The following is a 22,177-nucleotide window of genomic DNA, read 5'->3' as shown; positions in this document are numbered from 1 at the left end:
ATTTTGATTGTAACTTTGCTCGTCAACACTATCTAGTGTGTTTTATCAAGCCGTGTTTCAGACATTTTGGTACGAAATTTTAAATTATTTTTAATTTTGACTACTTGAACAATGTGTTTTCAGCCGCTGGATTTCCCTTTTTTAAAATTATTTTGAATTTTGACTACTTGAAAATTTTAATTTTGACTACTTGAACAATTTTTAAAGCCTGCGATTTCCCTGTTTTTTTTTTAAAAGAGAAAAGGACACTGAAGAAAAAACCCTTAACCAAAAAACATCACACCATTCACGTGAACCCCATTCCCGTCTCCCGAGTCCCCACCCCGTCCCGCCGCATCGCCGCCGGCGAACTCCCGCCCCCCCGCGAGCTTGAGCCCGATGTGAGAGGCGCCAAACCCCTCCTCCATGGATCACGCCGACGAGGAGCCGGCCACCAAGCGAGCCAAGCTCTCCGATGGCGGCGGCGGCGACCTCCTCAGCGCGCTGCCCGACGATATTCTCATCCACATCCTGCTCAGGCTCGGCAACGCCGACGTTTCCGCTCGGACCAGCGTCCTCTCCAGCCGCTGGCGCCGCCTCTGGGCCTTCCTCCCGGGGCTCCACTTTCCCCCCGACACCGACCCAGACACCATACGGGCCGTCCTCGCCGCCCATGAGGCGCCCGCCCTCCACTGCCTCCGCGTCCTCGCCAGGGACGCCCATGCCGATTTCGTGGCGGCGTGGATCCCCATCGCCGCCCGCCGCCTCTCCGGCGATCTGACCTTCATCAACATTGCGTCGCCGGACATCGTGAGGGATGAGGCCGGGGACAGAGGCGCCTTCGAGCTGCCGTGCTTCGAGAATGCCACCTCGGTCACCCTCCAGCTAGGGTTCCTTCGCGTCGCAGTGCCGGCCTCTGGCATAGCCGCCCGGCTCACCGATCTCCACCTGGATAACTTCCGGCTACAAGCTCCGTGTGTGCTCGGCGACGTTTTCTCATCGCCTTTGTGCCCGTCATTACAAAGACTCGCCATCCATGACGCCTCGGGTGTTGACAAATTCACCATCAGCTCTGAGTCCCTCCTGGAACTGGAGCTGATGAATCTAGACGGTTTGCAGCAGCTCACTGTTGTGGCACCGGCGCTCGAAGAGCTAAGAGTGGCCTTCTGCTTTCTGAATTTTCGGAATCCGAATCAACCGGTTGCCAACATCTCAGCCCCTCAGCTGGTGTTGCTCGAATGGAGGGATGCCTATGATCCATGCTCCGTCCAGCTTGGCGAGATGCCACACCTACAACGGCTCGGCACTGGCATTTTTCTTGTATATGGACCAGATGACTTTAAACCCAACCGTGATTGCCTCAGTTTTTTGGGCCAGTTCAAGGTTGTGCACAGTCTAACCATCCCGCTGCTCTATAATTCGGTGAGTTCAGTTTTTATGCTTTAATTTGCTCAAATCTCTGAAACATAGGTGCGATGAACATGAGCCTGCCCGATCTCCGTCTTCTTAGAGTGCATTTTTTTCTGCCTTTGGGTAATTGTGATTAAAGATACGTACTGCTGCACTACAGTGGTGGAGCTTGAAAAAAAATCTTGGACGGGCCAAACTAAAACAGAGCACAAAGAATTCCTCCAAAATTAAATCAATTCTTTTCTGACTATCATTGCCCACCTAAATTGCAATTTGTAAACAAAAACAGATCAATTATTTGTGCTACCAAATTGTTAACAGATAATTTAGTTGCTACAGCCTAGGGAATTTGGTATTGCTACCGATCAAGTTGCAATGATATTGCTGTGAAGTGATTTCGGAAAAGTGAGTAACCTGTCACTTGTGTCATGCGCATTGGGAAGAATTGGAGCAGCTGCCGAGCTGCAGCAGAAAAATTAAAGAAAATAGTGGACTAGAGGAGATGAGAGTTTCTAGACTGGGTCTCCGAATCGCCCGCTGCAAGTTTTTCTGGCTACTTGCCAGCATGCGTCTGCTGTTTGCCTGATAATTGCAGATCTGGGATGAGGCCTGGGCAGCAGGCGCCAGCACGTACGCGCTACTTCCTGCTGTACCGTTGCCGGATCAAGCCTCTCCGGCAGTCTACCTGCTACTCCGCCGCGCTCGAGAAGAATCAAGGAGGAAAAGGATGCGACAAGGATGAATGCTTTAGTGGGCTTTACACGGAGATGTATAGGTATACGTTTTTCTCACCTGGGCTGGGCGGGCCATGGCCCGGTTTTGCCCTAAGGAAGCTCCGCCAGTGCTGCACTAGTATATTCGTTATCCAAGAGGGCGATGAACTTTTCAACTGTGATATATTTTACTCTCTTTTTGCAATTTACCTACAAACCTTGATGGAACACATGACAAGGCTCCTGGATATTAAATTCTTCATGTAATCCTTTTCTTTACATCCTGTGGATCTACAGGCCATAGGTAACAATCGATACTTGATGGAAGACATGACAAAACTACCTGACATTACATTATTGTGTTTGCCTGTGATGTCAAAAGGACATTCCGTTGGAGCCAGCTCGTTCCACATTCTCAGAGTCTGTACTGGTGTAAGAAAGCTGGCACTAAAATACTTAGAGGTAAACTATACTTAATTTGTTTCTTCCTTCTTTTACCATTCAGATAATACTTGAGTCACCAGGGAATTCACATCAAGTAATGTGCATTTGCATGTATTGGGAAACCTAGGATCGACCGCCAATTGCCTTACTCTAGGCGTTAGTTGCTTGTTTTGATACTGATACTTCGCATCCAAACTTCACGTGTGTAAAAAATCTGGCTCATATTCTGCTAGCGATAATGCTGTGTTCTTCAAGTTTAACAGAGTGGTGTCCTAATTTTCTGAAGTATGCCAATATGTATGCCGCTTATTTCTTGATAGACTCAATTTTGATAACACAGTTAAAAGCCAGGACTTGGAGATTATTTTACTAAGCTCATAGAGCATGCATTGTGTAAGAGGGTTCCATTGATAGCGAAGTCCAAATGTCAAATTTGGCATTGTCACGCCTAAGATTTTTTGTAACTTCTATGGTAATGTTTGTGATACCACTTTCTATTTGTACAGAACAAAGCTTATTTTCTGCGATAGGCTGGCTTCAAACTAATTTCCGGTCTATTTCTTTTGTTAATTCTGCTGATGCACATTTTGAAGTACTCAGGCAGTTTGATAATTTATAGCTCTGTCTCCTTTTTGTCATCAAGCGATTTTTTTTCATCTTACCGACTTGATACCCCCTTCACTTCAGGCGCATACTCCATGCTCATCGGGATGCATTTGTGACCAACAAACAATGTGGAAAACGGAGGAACTTGTGCTGGATGGCCTCCAAGAAGTAGAAATCAGTGAACTGTCAGGAACTGAACGTGAAGGCGAATTTGTGCAACGGTTATTCAGTTGGGCAACAGCGCTAAAAAAGATGACAATATCCTTTCATCACTCGATTACTGAAAGCAAGGCCAAGGGGTTATGCCAGATGTTACAAAGCTTCTCCAGATCAGGAATAGATATGAAATTTTATGTGCACAGCAGGTTGGCCGGGAGGGTTTTGTATGCTCCAGAAGACTAAGGCAGTGACTTGCTGATTCTTTTCAAAAGCTACAGGTTTGCATCGTACCAATGTTGGCATGCTCTAGAGCGGTGATGAGTTCATGTCAGAGGATTATGATAATGCTGTCGGGATTGTCTTTGCCTCTTTGGGTTGTGTGTCCGTGTTTATTTGTCTCTGTGATCTGTACGAAACTTTGTATACCAAATAATCAGCTAGTATCCGCTGCATGCCCTGATTTCTAACCATGCCGGGTCATATGTTAGACGGGTTAGGCTGTGGTTTAGTAGTTTAATGTCGGCTATGAACTGTTGAAGTAACTGTCGTAAAATAAAACCAAAACTTTGCTTAATGGTATCTGAAACAGGGAGTTGACTGTAATGGTTCTAGGACAAGATTCTCTCACAAATATCATCACGAATTGTGTGATTCTCGACAATATGATCATCAAGAATGAGAGGGGTCGAGGTCTAGCCTTTGTTTATGACACTAGCTGTGTAAAACCTTGCCGTATAGAAGCTCTTTTTGAGACGTACTGACAGATTGAAAACCGGGACTCACCTACTTAGGTACTCGAAATGGGTTTCACCTTGCTTTATAATAAAACAGCAACGGGTGAACTGATAAAAGGTGGAGATGAGATCCTCTTAGTTGAAAGTAGATCAAAGAAAAAAAGAAAAAAAACACGGAAAACCCAAACTTGCTACCGGAGACATTGCCACGAGACCGAGCTGAGTCGGGACCCCATGCTGATGCCCCTAAGAGGGTAACAACGCACCGCTCCGCCGCCGTCGAGACCGCGAGGTCTAGGATTTTTATCAACACCCGGATTTTTAAGTCCGGATGCCTATTATGTCATTCATCGCAATCCCAGGAATAGTGTTGTTGCGAGGCATAATAGTCGAATATCACAGTCATCATTTATTACAAGCCATATTATCTTACAACTTGAATCACATGATCCATATTACACAAATAGTTGATCTATCGATCAACGAACAAATACAAGTTCATAGCGGAAGCGTAAAGATAAAGGGACTCTCTAGTCCACAGGCCAACGCTTGACGTCAGAAAAACTCCTAGTTGTCGTAGGCGTCCTGCTGGTCATCTCCTTGGTAGTTCTGTTCATCTTCATACTCTGGCCATTTGAATAGCCAGGGACAAAGCCGTAAGTACTTTAAGTACTTGCAAACTAACACTAAGGTAAGTGCTAACAACTTGAGTAAGGGGTGCTAAGCTCTAGTTTAATTTGCATAAAGCCAGTTTTAGTTCACAAGTATTGAATAAAAGACTTATTCATGTGCTAACTAACTCAAGTGGGAACATTAGTGTCATTCCCACAACATTTGTTGTAATTCAACAAGTCACCAAATCACCATTCATTTCATCAATATTTTCAAAATCTGACACAGAAAGCTGTATGGCCTTTCCAACCGTCCGTAACCGTGGACACGGCTATTCGAATAGATTTACACTCTGCAGAGGTTGCACACTTGTGCCACAACATTTGATTTCATCCATCGGGATTACCCCGAATCATCGTAGCACAGTACGCGGATCATCAACTATAACCTTTCATTTACAAACCCTAGTATGAGCACCTCTCCCCATGAGCTTGGCCTCCCAGTGAAAACCAACTGTTAACCTGGGAACTGCACAGGGCTTGGCCGTACACTTCACCTCAATTCACATCATTTCTCAACAACGGAGGCAGCCTCGGCATAACCCCTATGATGTGTGTTCAGAGGAAACCCATACTAAAGTGTATAAATTTCCAGTTAAGCCCTACCCATAATCAGGTATTGTGGGGGTACTCAAAATTGGAAAGGTATCGCATTCAAACCAATATCAGGTTTATATCAAAAATCACTATCTTCTCTTGTTCACATTCAACTTGAAATCATTCAATGGAATGATTCATCATTCCAAGGTTTCAAATTCAACAAGTCATATGTTCCCATCTAGAGTAGTCAAGTTTTAGTATTTTAGCACTAGCACTAATCATGAGGGGTGCTATATTGCTTGGCTAGCTTGAGACTAACTTTGCTACTCTAGTAATCTTACTCACCTAGACCAAGTTAACTTATCCCAGTAACTCTTGGAAATAAACAAGTAAAACTTGTATGGTAAAAACTTGTGATAGGCTTGTGTTAAGAAAGATAAGAATCATGGTGCCTTGCCCCAAAGAGGTTTTGCACTTTGCAAGAGTATTAGCTTGCCTTGGTAGTTCTCAATGTTCTCTTCTTCCTCCTCTTGGTAGAATCCTTCCTCTTCCTGGTATTCTCCGGTGCTAGCGTCTAAATTTGAATACGAGGTACAATCACTAAGCAAGCTCAAGAGCTATACTAAGCACATCATTATTTCACACAAACTATGCTAAGCATACACATAACACAATTAGGTGCATTAGTTATTGAGGAAAATAATTTCCTCTCATTGAATCTTCTTAAGATTTAATTTCTCAACCAATAATATATGAACTTATATTGACCTAAGTCAACCATTCCTTATCATCATTTGAGAAAATGATTTAAATGAGGTAGACCACCTCATACCATTTAATAATTCTACAAATGATTTAAATCTCAAGTATTTCATCTAAGAGTGTTTGACCAGGGGTTCAAACCTCTCATGAATTCACTTGGGACAAGATTTAAATGAAGTAAAATACTTCATATGATTTCCATATTAGTTTTGGACAATATCACTTAAGTAAACTAGCCATATTGTCCATTATTTAAACTAGGCCATGATCATCCAAAGTGACCACACCATTTTATTGCAGAAACAATTAGTGTAAGTTTAATGTGAGCTATTAGAGTTGGAATTAACTAAATATCATTTTTGGTTGATTTTTAATATTTATTTGAATATGCAAAAGTTCCTGACTTAATCTTTTTGTCACATTATTTTCACAACAGATCTCGAGGTGAGACTAGTGGCATGTTGTAGAACTTTTCAGTGGCTTTCCAACAATATAAAATTTGTTAAATTTGGCCAAGCCAAACAGATTCTATTTAATTTCAAAGTCAGGGCCAGTATTGAAATTGGTTTGAATTTATTTAAACAAGATTTAAATAAAAGGGCCGGCGGGAAACGCTAACGGGCCAGGTTTTCAAACTAACGGCCTGCTCAGCCCAACAACGCATCCAGTGCGAGTGGGCCGCCTGACAGCGTGGGACCCGCATGTCAGCGGCTCTTTAAACCCGAAACGGTATGAAGCATTGCGGTGCGTTGGATTAGAACGAGATCGAACGGCACAGGGCCATCGTCGTCTCCGGCGAGATTGGGTCACTGGCACGGCGGCGGCAGGGGGTCGGAGAGCTCACCATGGCTCCAGCTAGGGTTGGCAGTGTGCGTGATGATGTTGTGGACGACGGCGAGGCAGCCTGTAGCAGTGGCGTCGCTCGAGGAGGCTCCAGTCGACGGTGATTGCACCAGGGCTTCCGCGGCTCCGATCGCTCGATTGAGCTTGCTCCGGCGACGATTGAGGTGGCTAGCGGTGCGAGGAGAAGCGGTGGAGAATGGTGGTCATGGTGGTGTGCTGGGGTTGCTCTGAGAAGGCCTCTATTTATAGGAGGGAGGGGGTGCTGCGGGGCATGGTGCGGGTCGTCGTGGGCGCGGCGTCTCCAGCGAGCTAGGGAGCTAGGCGATGACGCAGCGGCGATCATGATGGTACGGCGAATCTCCTAGCGTCCGCGGCGCGTTAATGCGAGGCGTACGGTGGTCGGGGCCATGCGCGTACTGTCGCGGCCGTGGCGGGCGGTCTTGTCCTCGCCGGCGACCGTAGGCGCTAGGGGGTGACGGCAGCATGTCCGGCGAGCTCCGCGTGGCGAGACAAGTACCAGGGCGCGCGGACGTGGTCGGGGTACGACGAGGTACGGCGGACGACGCGTGCCCGTGTCGCGCGCATCCGTGCACGTGTGACGTCGCCATGCCGTTGGCGGCGTACCTGGAGCGTACTGGGCGCGCTCCGTCCGGGTTGTGTCGTCGTCCTTCCGTTCAACGGCGGGTACAGGCGATCTCCGGCGATCATGGGCGACGTGTTTGGCAAGGTGGCGTGGGCTGGAGAGGCAGGGAGAGAGTGGTGGCCGTCGATGGGGAACGTGGTCGGCATGGCCATGGCCAGCCATGTTTTGGTCGTGTCCATGGTGTCTCCTTGCATGGGCTAGGTAGGGTAGGGTCAAGGGATCATGGCTAGGTCAAGTGGTGAGCAGAAAGTGGCCTGGTTTGATCAAAATTGGCAAAGTGATGATCTTGCCAAAGTTTCAAAGTCTCCTCTTTGCTTGCTCATAACTTTTGATCCAAAAAGAATTTGGTATGATGATCTTTACATAAGTTGTTCACCTTGTTGTGTACTTGGATGACATGCAAAGAATGGGATTTGTTTAGTTTAGAAATCTTGAAATATAGAGGCTCAAAGTGGTGACCAGATTGTAATTGTCAAAAATGACCATTATTCTATGTGAGCATATTTTGATTTTTGGATTTGGTTTAAATGGTGTTTCTTTGATTCCCAAAGTTTTAATAACTCTTTAATATCATATTGCAAGTAATGGTGAAGATCAAATGGTTCTAGGGTCAAAGTTTGCAAAAATGGCATATGCCATATGTTAGGGTTTTTAGGGTTTTATTCATATTTGATTTCTTTCTCTTTTTGATTTATTTGATTGGTGATCTTCACTTGATCACTTTAGGGTTTTAGAGTTCATCACATAAACAACAAAACAAACATCATGGCATATCACTCAAAATGCACAAGTCCTATGCAGGGCACTATATGCAATTTAAAAGTTTTTGTTGGTTCTGAATTTTGAATCTCTGAAATTCTTCTTCTCTCTTTTATTTGAAATTTGGGATGTTACAAACCCTTCCCCCTTACAAAAGATCTCGTCCCGAGATCTTAAAGAAAATTAGGTACTAAAGAGATATGGGTATTCTTTCTTCATGTCTTCCTCTCGCTCCCAGGTGGCTTCGTCTTCGGTATGATTGCTCCACTGTATCTTCAGAAACTTGATGCTTCGGGTGCGGGTGGTTCTGTAAGCTTCCTCCAGAATGCGAATCGGCACTTCGCGGTACGTCAAGTCTTGGTTGATATCCACCGATCGATGATCGATGTTCTTGAACACTTCGGTCTTCTCGGGAACTTCAAGGCACTTCCGGAGGAGTGAGATGTGAAATACGTCGTGCACAGCCGACATTTCTTCTGGTAACTCCAGTTGATAAGATACTTCGCCTCGGCGACTCAGAACTTTGAAGGGTCCGACATATCGGGGTGCAAGCTTTCCTTTCAGCTGAAATCTCTGCATTCCTTTCAGGGGGGAAACCTTGAGATAGACAAAATCTCCGATCTCGAAGGTCATCTCTCGGCGTCTCTTGTCGGCGTAACTCTTCTGCCTTGATTGCGCCGTCTTGAGGTATTCGCGGATCTTGTGCACCTTCTCTTCAGCTTCACGAAGAACGTCAGGTCCAAAGACTTGGCTTTCTCCGACTTCCGACCAATTCAGGGGGGTACGACACTTCCTTCCGTATAGGGGTTCAAAGGGGGCCATTTGCAAACTGGCTTGGTAACTGTTGTTGTAAGAGAATTCTGCGTAAGGCAAGCAGTCTTCCCACTTGGATCCATATTCCAGTACACATGCTCTCAGCATGTCCTCCAGTATCTGGTTGACTCTCTCGGTCTGTCCATCGGTCTGCGGGTGATAGGCGGTGCTGAAATTCAGGCGAGTTCCAAGTCCTTCATGCACTTTCTGCCAGAATCTTGAGGTGAATTGTGATCCTCTATCTGACACTATCAACTTCGGGGTTCCGTGCAGGGCGACTATTCTAGAGATATACAGCTCAGCTAACTTTGGGCCTTGATAGGTGGTCTTGACGGCGATGAAATGGGCTACCTTGGTCAATCTATCGACAACTACCCATATCGAATCATTTCCTTTGCTTGATTTGGGCAAACCTGTGATAAAGTCCATTCCTACAGAGTCCCACTTCCATTCCGAAATCTGTAGTGGTTGTAGCAGTCCTGCGGGTCGCTGATGTTCCGCCTTGACTCGTTGACAGATGTCACACTTGGCGATGTAGCTTCAAATCTCCCTCTTCATTCCATGCCACCAAAATTGTTCCTTCAGGTCTTGATACATTTTAGTACCTCCGGGATGAATAGAGTATAAGGTGTCATGGGCTTCCTTCAGGATGACTTGCTTCAGCTCTGAGTCTGACGGTACACATAGGCGTCCGTTGTACCAAAGAACTCCTTCTTCATCTACGGTGAATCCTGGTGCTTTTCCTGTGGCTATCTGGGTCTTGATTCCATCAATGCTGGCATTTCCCTTCTGAGCTTCCTTGATCTGACCAATCAAGGTGGGTTGTAGCTCTATGCTGGCTAGGAATCCTTCGCTAACTAGCTCCATTCTAAACTGCTCAAACTCCTGGTATAGGCTAGGTTGTTCTTCTGCTATCATTGAGTTTAACTGACACGGCGGTCTACTCAGCGCATCTGCTACCACATTGGCCTTGCCGGGGTGGTAGTGAATTTCCATATCATAATCCTTGATCAACTCTAACCATCTTCTTTGCCTCATATTCAGCTCCTTCTGTGTGAAGATATACTTCAGGCTCTTGTGATCCGAATAAATCTCCCAGCGATTACCCATGAGGCAATGACGCCATACCTTTAGTGCTAAAACTACAGCTACGAGCTCGAGGTCATGGGTTGGATAATTCTGCTCATGTTGCTTCAGTTGCTGGGACAGATAAGATATCACCTTGCCTTCTTGCATCAACACACATCCAAGACCAATCTTGGATGCATCACAGTAGACGTCAAAGGGTTTGGTGATGTCCGACATAATCAGAATTGGTGCTGAGGTCAGTCTAAGCTTGAGTTGTTGGAAACTCTCTTCACATTTGTCCGTCCATTCGAACTTCTTGTCCTTCTTCAGCAATTGGGTCATTGGTCGAGCGATGCTCGAAAAGCCTTCTACAAATCTGCGGTAATATCCGGCTAATCCAAGAAAAGCGCGGACCTCGGTCTGGGTTGTTGGGGCTTTCCATTCTGCAACAGTCTTGATCTTGGCGGGATCTACGGCAATTCCTCCTGCAGACAAGATATGTCCCAGGAATCCTACTTCCTTCAGCCAAAACTCACATTTGCTGAACTTAGCATACAGCTTATGCTCCCTAAGGGTATCCAGGACAGCTTTTAGGTGTTGCTCATGTTCTTCTTCGGACTTGGAGTAGATTAGAATGTCATCGATGAAAACGACAATAAACTTATCCAGAAAGTTCATAAAGATCTTATTCATGAGGTTCATGAAATAAGCGGGGGCATTGGTCAATCCAAATGACATGACATTGTACTCGTACAATCCATATCTGGTGGTAAAGGCAGTTTTGGGAATATCCGATGCACGAATCTTCAATTGATGGTATCCAGTCCTAAGATCAATCTTCGAGAATACTACGGCACCGGTCAGTTGGTCAAACAGATCTTCTATCTTCGGTAAGGGGTATTTGTTCTTGATGGTGACATCGTTAAGCTTACGATAATCCGTACATAAACGACTGGTGACAAGGGATTAACTTGTTAATGCCTACGGATTGTAGACTAGGGTTTAGTTAGATGTAGAGGGCAAGTAGATCTCGAAGGTGTCAGCCGAAAAGTGCTTGACGAATATGAAACTAGGGTTGTGTTGACAATAGAGTTCGGTCCTTTCTTTGTTCCTCGACTCCCCCTTATATAGGAGGTGGAGCCGAGGGTTTCGTAATACAAAAGTTTACAGAGTCCGGGAGGGTTTCTAACCCATCCCGCAAGATTACAAGTATCCTTTCCTAATACAATTCTAGCTTTCCTTAATAATATATTGGGCTTCCGAATCTTCTTATTCTTCGGGTCATGGGCCTTTAATAAACCCCGGGTACCATCTTCGGCAGGCCCATTGGGGATGCCTATGTCAGTAGCCCCCGAGATTTTGCTTGAATCACAGAATCATGGAAAATCTCCAACTTTATATTCGTTCCATTAACCGAATTTATCACATATCTTTTAAATATGCAATTCTATATTGTACAGGGATAACGGTAGTTGGGGCTAGTTCATCTGACGGATCAGGTACTAGTTAACTGCTCTAGTGGCAATCCGCAAAAACCTACTTCAAGATCACGTCCCTGGACATGATCTCAGGATACTGGTGTAAACTTCGACAGGCGCGGCTTAAGGTCTTACCATTCTGTCGAGTCCCAGTCATATTTTATCGGGTACCTAACGCGTCCATTAGAATTTTTCTTCATATCTGTTGATACGGAAAAAAGTAGCAAACCGACGTCAGAGACGGTGCTACGCCGCTCAGAACGGATCTGGGGTCTTACCTTCGCAAAGTTATGCGGCATTCAGAGATTATTCGCGACTTTTAGCGCTCTGAGAATATATTGTCGAGTGCTTTTTGGCTGTTGGAATAGCACATTTTATTCAGTCATATTTGATGACTTATTTTTGTGTTCCCGATGGGGTATATGTAGAGTTATATGTATAACTCGAAATATATTCACTTCTTTTTTCCTTTCTCTATATTTTTGTATAAATTCATCGGGCACGCGAATAGCGTTCCCGATGGGAGTAGCCCCCGAGGCTACAGCCAAGGACTTGTGCTTGGTTGTAGGCTCCACAAATTAATACCATCTATCAATATATTGTTACTCTTTCTCGAGCTTCTCATATCTATCGGGTGCGCGACCAGCGCTCCCGATGGGAGTAGCCCCCAAGGCTATGAACAAATACTTGTATTTGATCATAGGCTCTCGCCATTTCTATTTTGTCACACTTGAATATTTCTTTTTTCCGAAGTAGCCCCCGAGCATTTGGGCAAAAACTTGTATTTGATCAAAGGCTCCCGAAATAATCAATAATATTTTCCTGTCGAAATTCTTGTCAAGCGTCTTTGTCGAAAATTTCTCTTATCAAGGTGACATCATTGCTTACGATAGCCACGGTTACTGAATCAGGAACATGCGAGAACCGCTTCTCTCTCTGCCTTGTGGGTCCTATTTTCCTATCCAATTGACATGTCGCGCAAGTGGGGGACACACGTCCTCCGCTTTTTCTGGCACTTATACTGTATCACCTGTCCGTTCACTTCTCAGTAAAAATCCATTTTTACCCCTTGTCCACGTGTTTGCCATTTGCGTCATAATTTTTCCATCCAACGGTTGCGTCGACTCGCCGCACCACTACATAAGGCCATCGTCTTCCTCCTTCAGCACTTTCGCTCGCGCCGCATCTCTGCTCCTCCTCTGCAACTCCTCCATTGCTCCCATTGCTTCAAGCGCTCAACCACTCTTACGCCCTTCGCCGCCAAGTCCGTTGATGTTGCCTCACATCCGTTTGACTAGGCATAGCACGCCGGAGTCGAAGATGACGACAACAGATCTGGGAAGCGCCGAGTGGGAGAGATCCAAGATCTCTGCCCAAGACATCAACATGCTGAAGAAGATGGGATTCAACAAGAAGGAGGACTCGCTCCAGTTCCCCAAGGAGGAAAGCTACCCGAAGCCTCCAATCGACTATCGGGTTAGTTTCGTTGACCATCTCATCCGAGGACTTTCTCCCCCAATCCAAGAATTTCTTCGTGGTCTCCTTTTTGTCTATGGGCTTCAATTGCATCATCTGACGCCCAATTCCATCCTCCACATCTCGATTTTTATCACACTATGTGAGTGCTTCCTCGGGGTCCAACCCAATTGGGCTCTGTGGAAGCGCATCTTCTGCATCCGCCGTAATGGCTCTCACAACGTCGCCTACAACATTGGCGGCGTTGTTATCTGTGTTCGTTCTGATGTCGAATATTTCGACGTCAAATTTCCTGACTCCGTCCAAGGTTGGCGGAAGAAGTGGCTGTATATCCATGAAGAAAGCTCCAATCCAGTGGAGGAAAACATCGCCCCTTTTGACGGAGAAGCCAAAATCCTTCGCCGCCGTTCTTGGGATGCTGAAGCTACCGAAGCTGAGAAGTTGGCGACAGAGGCGCTGATGACTCGCATCCATGAGCTACAGAACACCCGCGGCAAGGAACTGTCGGGTATTGAGATTACCGCCTATTTCCTTAGGACTAGAGTGCAGCCTCTCCAGGCGCGCAAAAACCCCTTCTGGAAATACGCTGGTGAAAAAGATGTTGACAGGCTCTCGAAAGATCTTCCTTTGAAGGATTTTGAAAAGCTTATCCGCAAAATCTCATCACTCAACAAGAAGGATTCAGTTCCATCTTCTTGCCGTATTGCGCCATATAGTAGCGCCAATCCCCTTCCCGAGGTGATTTTTCTTTTTAATTGCTATACCGCCTCTTCGAGTTTTATTTTTTTCGACTACTATCTTATTAATGCCTTTTTGTCGACACTCTTTCTTTTTCTTAGGATCACCCCGTCCTTGCTTCTCTTCCTCCTCTTCCTGAGGGTGGAGAAGTTGAAGATCGTGCTCTTGTCGACGATGATAACCAAGGCAGCTCGCGCCCTGCCACTGAAGTCGCGGGTTCTCACAAATCCGCGGCTTCGGTTGAGTCAGAAGCCACTGCCTCGACACACTCTCTTCCTCACGCTTCTCCAAGGGTGAAGAGAAAAAGGGATGAAGTCAAAGATTCCGGCACTTCCAAAGCCGAAGAAGCTGAGCCTTCAGATAGGAAGGCAGCTTTTAATCCATATACTGATGCCCTCGTCAGCTCGTAAGTTACTCCTTACTCTTTACTTTTTTGTTTTGATGTTTCTTGTCTATCTTGCTTCTTATACTGTCGCTATTTTATTGTAGTGGTGACGAGGAAGAAGAACAACCTATTGACGCGGCTGCTAGAACGAGTACGTCGCGTACTTTAGTTGTTTCTGAAGCTCAGCATGATGGGGATGAAACTTCGCCTCCCCAACAGGACATCGTGCAACCGCCGCCAGTTGAGAGCCCCCGACCTCTCCTCCAAAGAGAGCTAGGGTTGAGTCATCCAAGGAGCCTATCCAATTTCCTGGTAGCTCTTCGACACCTTCATTGGATGATGTAAGTTGCAGACCTTTTCATACTTCCATCTCCCCTTTGTTTTTTGCTAAGTGTTGTCGAATTTACATTAGCTATATTGACTTCTTTTTATTCCTTTGTCGTTTCTTCAGCCTTTAATGAAGGAGTTTATTCGTCTTGGTACCCAATTTGTCGGGTACCGTGACTTTTCGAAGAAGTTGGAAGGTATTATCTTTATTTTTCTCTGTTGCATGTGTACCACTTTTTGTCATGATATTTGACTGTCATGTATTTTGCCAGGAGATCTTGCGGAGGCCAACAAACGTGCTGACGCTCTTGCTGTCAAGTTAGAGCAAAGCGAAAGAGCCCGCGAGAAAGATGAAAAAGATGCTGCCGCCATTGAAGATCTTCGAAAGAGGCTTCATGACGCGGAAAATTCCTTGAGCGAGAATATATCTCGGCAATCAGCTCGAGAAACAGAGATCCTCACTCGCTTCGAGTCGCAGAGTCGACGTTTTGTCAGTAAGTGCCTGAATCCTTGTGCATTTCCTCGGGTTACTTCGCTTTTTCCCCACGTTCTTTGTTTACAAGCTAATCTTTGCTTGTTTTTAGGGAGAACTCATCAAGAATACGAAGTTGAGGGTCCTGAAGGCGACGAGCTTCTTGATGCGCTGACCCTTCTTGAGATCCATGGGGATGAAGCACGCGACGGCCTTGAAAACGCTGAGGCAGGTCTGTCGAAGCTTTTCCCCTACTTCTTCCCGAAGAAAGAGGTCCCCATTACTTTTGTTGATCTCGCCAAAGCCTTCAATGAGTCGGAAGATCTTGGGCTAAAACTTCGCCAAGAGGGTCTAAAAATTGGCGTTGAAGGCACCATCGCGCTGATCGCTAATAGTCAGCAAAACGTTGACTGGGCCAAGGTTGGCGACATAGGTGATATGGAGACGAAGAAATGGCAATCTCTAATTAGAGCTGCCAAACCTTCCGCCAGACCAATCCTTTCCTTCCTTGGTGTGAAACCAGCACCTGCTCCAAGCGCATCCAAGCCTTGTCCTCTTTTTTTTTAGTTCTATCTTTTGATGTTGTCGCCTTAGTAGTTTCGGTGACAACTGCTTCAGTAATCTAGTAGTGGCCTTTCTTTTGTAATAGCAATGTGCATACTTCGAGATTTAATGGAAATCTATGTTTGCTGGATGATTGATGTCGAAAAATCTTTATTTTCAGTTGATTTTTGACAACTATTCTGCAACTCCTCGTCCTTCCGATGTTTTACTTGCCTCCTCTCACTCGAAGAAAGTGCTTGTTGATACTGAACTTGGTGAACATTCCTCTAGTAAAAATTTAGCTCAAGAATTGGAAGAACTTCGTCGACAACTTCAATATGCGAAGAAACAAACACTTGTAATGTTGGAGCAAGCTCGCAAGTCATCCGAAAAAGAGGAATTTGCACTCCAGCAAGCTCGGGAAGCCATAGCACCTAAGGAAGCCGCCGTTTCTGAGGCTGAAAAGGCAGCCACTCGAGAGAATTTAATGCTGGATTTGATGAATGAAGCCAGTACAGATATGTCAGGTATGCTTTCCCAAATCAACACTTCATCTGTCTTCTTGTTTGTTCTTTTCTCTGAGATTCCTGTGCCGTCGCCAAATAGGTTCTTTCCTTGATGCTGCTGCTAAGGACGAGAGGGTGAACACAAGGACCAATCTCCTCGTTAATCTTTCTCTTGACCATGGGTCTCTTTTCTGGGCCACTCCAGAACGTACCCGACAGATTGTCCGGTTTCAGGACCGCGCCTGTCAGGTTCGCGAATTCCTTGATTTCTGCACTAGGACCTTGTCCCTGGTGTACAAGACAATGTTTCTTCAGAACGAGGCACCCAATACCCTTCTTGGTCTCATGGAAAAATTTCGGGATGCTCCTCGTATTCATAATTTTGTGCGAGCTCAACTATCTGCTGGGGCAAGATTTGCCATGATTATGATACAGATCTGTTACCGAAAATCAGACCTGACGACGATTGTCTCCAAGTGCCTGGCTAAGCAGTCGAAGAGAAAAAGGAACATCGACAAGATCAACGATGTTGTGACTCCTGTAGCCGAGGAAATGATGGACAAGCTTCTTCGGATGGACTCTGAATTTTTTGTCAAAGGAAGTTATGCCGAACATACAACGACTGCTGTCCATAGATTGTATATTAGGTAGGGATTGATATTTTTTCTTGTAACTTGTTGAACTTTCTCAGGAATTGCTTCTTCTGTGTTGTAAGCATATTCTATATTGTAAAGCCAAAGAGTATATTTATTTTTCTTCATCAAGCCCCCGAGTATTTCAGGGGTGTGTTTTTTATCGTGTATGCGAGGTTTTTAAACCAAGGCAACCGAACTTTTATTGACTATTTTTGCGGGTACTAGCCCCCGAGTGTTTTGCTCTGTTTTGATTGCTATTTTGTATCTTCTTTTTATCTGGCGAGGTATTTGGTACCAAGGCGAAATAACTTTGTCAGGTAAACTCATCTATATTGTATATATATATTGTAACTTCAAAGGCGTGAACCCCTGAGCATGTCGAAGGAAAAGATATATATCTCCACTATCTTTATTATATTGCAGCACCGCGAGCCCGCCTCATTAAAAACCTTTCCTAGCCCCACTCGGTGCACCGAAAAAGGAAAAGAGTGCGTCTGAAAACTCGCAGGCGTTTCAGTACATTGTATTTTTACAAGGAGGACTATATTTCGACACTAAGCGTAAAAACGCCTTAGCTGTGCCACGTTCCAGGGATTTTTCTCGGGATTCCCTGTCTTCTTATCCTTGATCCTGTATGCTCCTCCTTCAATGACTTCTGTGACGATATAGGGACCAAGCCATGGTGACTCGAGTTTTTCAGTGCGATCTTGATTGAGTCGCAGAACTAAGTCTCCAACCTGAAATGACCTTGGTTGCAAACGCCGACTGTGGTAATTTTTGAGGTCTTGCTGATATTTAGCGACCCTTGACAGTACTTCGTCTCGAGCTTCGTCGAGTGCGTCAACGTCGTCTTCCAATGCTCTTCTGGAAGTTTCTTCATTGTATTCCGTGACTCTCGGAGAGTCGTGCTCTATTTCTATCGGCAGTACTGCCTCTGCCCCATGGACCAGAAAAAACGGAGTCTCCTGCGTCGCTGTATTTGGCATTGTTCGGATACTCCATAACACGCTCGGCAGCTCTTCTGGCCAAGTGTGTCGAGATTTTTCCAGTGGCCCTAACAGACGCTTCTTGATGCCATTGCAGATGATACCATTGGCTTTCTCGACTTGACCATTGGTTTGAGGATGCGCGACTGACGCGAAGTGCAATTTGATACCTACTTCTGCGCAATATGCCTTGAATTCCTTGAATTCCTTGGATGTGAAGTTACTACCATTGTCCGTGACGATGCTATGAGGTACCCCAAACCGGAAAACAATGCTCTTCACGAATTTTATTGCTGACGCTGCATCTGGTGAATTTATCGGCTTAGCTTCTATCCACTTGGTGAATTTGTCGACAGCGACGAGCATGTACTCGTATCCCCCTGGCGAAGCTTTGTGCAATTTTCCCACCATATCGAGACCCCACTGAGCAAAAGGCCAAGATAATGGTATTGGCATTAATTCTGCCGCCGGAGAGTGAGGTTTTGCGGCAAATCGCTGGCACGCGTCACAAGTCCGCACTATCTCCTTCGCGTCCTCAATTGCTGTCAACCAGTAAAATCCAGCTTAAAAAACCTTGGCCGCGATGGCTCGACTACTTGCGTGATGGCCGCATACTCCTTCGTGTACTTCTTTCAGGATTACCCTTCCTTCTTCGGGTGTAACGCATCTTTGTAGCACGCCTGAGATACTTCGTTTGTATAACTCTCCTTTGATCACAGTGAAAGCTTTGGAACGCCTAATAACTCGCCTTGCTTCAACTGGATCATCGGGTATTGTTTTTCTTAGTATGTATGATATGTACGCTTGCATCCACGGTACTTGCACCATCATGACTAGCTCCTGTTCCTCTTCTTCTTCGTCCAGTGATTCCTTTGCAACACCCGAGGGTTTTGCATCCTTCTCCTTCTTTTTTGATTTCATCGGCTTGGTGGATCTCTCGCTTATTTCTTCCCAAAACACGCCTGGAGGAATCGCCAGGCATTGCGACCCAATATTTGCAAGAACATCGGCTTCATCATTGCTCAATCTGCTGATATGATTTACCTCACATCCATCAAACAGCTTTTCTAGCTCATTATACATCTCCTTGTATGCTATCATACTCTCGTTGACTGCATCACATTGATTCATGACCTGCTGTGCCACCAATTGTGAGTCGCCAAAGATTTTCAGTCGGGTTGCACCGCAAGCTTTCGCCATCTTCATCCCATGTATAAGAGCTTCATATTCTGCCTCGTTGTTGGACGCGTTTGGGAACGTCATCCGTAAGACGTACTTTAATTTGTCGCCTTCAGGTGATATGAGAATCACGCCTGCTCCAGCTCCCTCTAATCTCTTGGATCCATCGAAGTTCATAGTCCAAGTTCTTGATAAGTCCGGAGGTCCTGTGTTTTGCAATTCCATCCACTCTGCGATGAAATCTGGCAGAATTTGCGACTTTATTGCTTTTCTTTTTTCGTACGTGATGTCCCGAGGGGAGAGTTCTATTCCCCAAAGGGAGACACGACCTGTAGCTTCTAGATTGTTTAGTATATTGGATAGAGGAGCCTCGTTAACCACTATTATCGGATGCCCCAAAAAATAGTGCCGCAGTTTTCTTGCGGTTGTAAACACTCCGTATGCTAGCTTCTGGTACTGCGGGTACCGCTGTTTTGAAGGCGATAAAACTTCACTGATGAAGTATACCGGTCTCTGCACCCCGTGGAGTTTTCCTTCTTCTTCTCTTTCGACAACTAGCGCTGTGCTGACCACTTGGGGTGTAGCCGCAATGTACAGCAGGAGGGGTTCCTTCTCTTTTGGCGCCACCAAGATTGGTGGTGTCGAAATTGTCCGTTTGAGATCCTCGAAAGCCCTGTCTGCCTCTTCGTTCCATTGGAACTTTTCTCCTTGCTTGATTAAGGCGTAGAACGGTAGCGCCTTTTCTCCCAGCCTGGTGACGAATCTGCTTAAAGCTGCGACTCGCCCAGTTAATTGCTGTATTTCCTTCAACTTTGTTGGCTTCCTCATTGTTACGATAGCTTGGATTTTTTCGGGATTTGCTTCAATCTCTCTTGCTGAGACTAGAAACCCAAGAAGTTCTCCTGCAGGAACGCCAAAAGAACATTTCGTCGGATTCAGCTTGAGACAAAACTTGTCGAGGTTGTCAAAAGTTTCTTTCAAATCCTCGATCAACGTTTCCCCCTTTTTTGAAGTTATGACGATATCGTCGATGTAGACTTGTACGTTTTTCCCAATCTGTGTTGCTAGGCATTTCTGCATCATCCGCTGATATGTTGCTCCTGCGTTTTTCAAACCAAAAGGCATTGTTCTGTAACAAAACACGCCATATGGTGTGATGAACGTTGTCTTGGCTTCGTCGTCTTCTTTTAATCGGATTTGGTTATAACCAGAATATGCGTCCAAGAAGGAAAGACGTTCGCATCCTGCCGTGGAGTCGATAATTTGATCGATCCTTGGGAGGGGAAAGTGATCCTTTGGACAATGTTTATTGAGGCACGTAAAGTCGACACACATGCGAAGGACTTTCGTGTTTTTCTTCGGCACCATCACTGGGTTAGCTACCCACGTGGCTTCTGTAGATATCTCTTTAATAAAACCAGCATCTTTGAGTCGATCAATTTCTGACAGCATAGCTTTGCGGTTTGGTTCCGAAAAACGCCGCAAAGGTTGTTTGATTGGTCTCGCTATAGGATCCAAGTTTAGGTGGTGCTCGGCAAGTTCCCTGGGTACTCCTGGCATGTCAGCTGGACACCATGCGAAGATTTTCCAGTGCTCACGGAGGAACTCGACGAGCGCGCTTTCCTATGCGAGGTCCATATTTGTTGCAATGGACGTTGTTTTCTTCGGGTCCGTCGGGTGGATCTGCACCTCTTTTGAATCCTTCGTCGTGTTAAAGGTTAGTTCCCTGAGTGGCCTCCCTGTGTCTGGCAGCACATCATAATCAGTGAGCCTTGGCGCCATATATTCTGCTTGCATTCCGAAAGTTTCCGACAGTTGATGAAAATCTTTGTCGCACTTATCAGCTAACGCGAAGCTTCCCTTGACTGTGATTGGTCCTTTGGGTCCAGGCAACCTCCACAATAAGTACGTGTAGTGAGGTACCGCCATAAACCTGGCATATGCTGGTCGTCCCAACAAAGCGTGATATTGTGATGGGAAATCCACAACTTCAAACTCCAATTTCTCTATCCTGTAGTTTTCTCGGTTCCCAAACCGAACGTCGAGATTGATCTTGCCCAACGGATAACTTGGCTTCTCTGGCGTGATCCCGTGGAAACGTGTATCAGTTGGTGCTAAGTTTGCCAGGGATATGTTCATCTTCCTTAGTGTATCTGCGTACATAAGGTTTAAGCTGCTGCCGCCATCTATAAAGACTCTCGACACGTCGAAACCGGCGATTACTGCGGGTAAGATAAGTGCGGATTGCCCTGGTCGAGGAACCTGCTGCGGGTGATCCGCAATTGTGAAGCCAATGTCCTGTCCCGACCAATTTAAGTACTCGACTGTTGGTGCAGGCATCTTTTCTGCCATGAACACCTGCCGCGAAATTACTTTCTGCGCCCTGTTAGATGGCCTGGCTTTCTGAATCATCAAGACTGCACCATTAGAGTTAGGGTCAACATATGGAGGTGGATGTGGTGCTGCCGCTATTCTGAGCTGGTGCCGATTTTCGTCCGTAATTGCGGGAGGAGGTGGGAGGTGTATCTCGCTCCTTGGCCCCTGGGGGTTTCTATTCATCGCTTGAGCGTTGGCCATTCCTGCGGCTCGCAACATTGCTTGAAAATTTCGACAATCCTTCTGCAGATGTCCTGACTGCCTCTTCCCATTATTATCAAGGTAGAAATGCATCTGGCATGGTCCGTTCATCATTTCCTCGGGAGACACATATGGTCTCTGAAACCTTGGTCCACTATTTTGCCTATTACCACGGTAGTCACTTCTGTTGTCGCCTTGTTGCTCATTACTTCTTTGGTAATCATCTCGATTATTTCCTCTGGAGTTTCCTCGAAAACCAGCCGATACGTGGCCAGGAGCATCATTATTGTAGAATTGGCGAGAAAATCGCCTTCTATTTTGAAAATTTCGACTGCGGTCCTCCTCTGGCGACCTGTGTCGCTTGTTATGTATAGCATCTTCTCCATCTGCCCACTTGTTTGATATTTCCATCAGTGCTGATATTGTTTTTGGGTTGGTTCTTCCTAGGTCCTCGACAAAATCTCCTCGTCGAATTCCTGCTATGAACACATCTATTGCCCTCTCGTCAGATATATCTTCTGCCGAGTTTTTGATGATGTTCCACCTCTGTATATATTTTCTCATAGATTCATCGTGTTTCTGTCTACACGCCCTCAATTCTTCCAATGATGCTGGTTTCTTGCAGGTGGACCAGAAATTATTCACGAAAATGTCCTCGAAACTATGCCAGTTGTCGATGGAGCCTGGGGGAAGTTTCTTTATCCAAGATCATGCGGCTCCGCTTAGATGTA

At 45.7% G+C, this 22,177-nt stretch overlaps 1 protein-coding gene across 1 annotated transcript; it reads left to right on the top strand.

Annotated features, from left to right (window-relative positions):
• The first annotated feature begins 265 nt into the window (after window positions 1-265).
• On the top strand, window positions 266-3,778 carry LOC127294549 (F-box protein At5g03100-like). Its single transcript, XM_051324391.2, has 3 exons — window positions 266-1,401; window positions 2,400-2,564; window positions 3,234-3,778. The coding sequence occupies exons 1-3, from the start codon at window positions 406-408 to the stop codon at window positions 3,552-3,554; spliced, it is 1,482 nt and encodes a 493-aa protein (XP_051180351.2). The 5' UTR covers window positions 266-405; the 3' UTR covers window positions 3,555-3,778.
• The last annotated feature ends 18,399 nt before the right edge of the window (window positions 3,779-22,177 follow it).

This window comes from Lolium perenne, chromosome 2, assembly GCF_019359855.2.
Source record: "Lolium perenne isolate Kyuss_39 chromosome 2, Kyuss_2.0, whole genome shotgun sequence".
NCBI lineage: Eukaryota > Viridiplantae > Streptophyta > Magnoliopsida > Poales > Poaceae > Lolium > Lolium perenne.
This window is presented reverse-complemented; position numbering and strand designations above follow the sequence as displayed.

What these genes read in the sequence shown, in the direction of transcription:
- LOC127294549 (XM_051324391.2), top strand. Translation starts at nt 406, where the DNA reads ATGGATCACGCCGACGAGGAGCCGGCCACCAAGCGAGCCAAGCTCTCC. An exon ending in TCCCGCTGCTCTATAATTCG is followed by an intron (nt 1,402 to 2,399) that starts GTGAGTTCAGTT and finishes GTGGATCTACAG; the next exon opens with GCCATAGGTAACAATCGATA. An exon ending in TGGCACTAAAATACTTAGAG is followed by an intron (nt 2,565 to 3,233) that starts GTAAACTATACT and finishes CCTTCACTTCAG; the next exon opens with GCGCATACTCCATGCTCATC.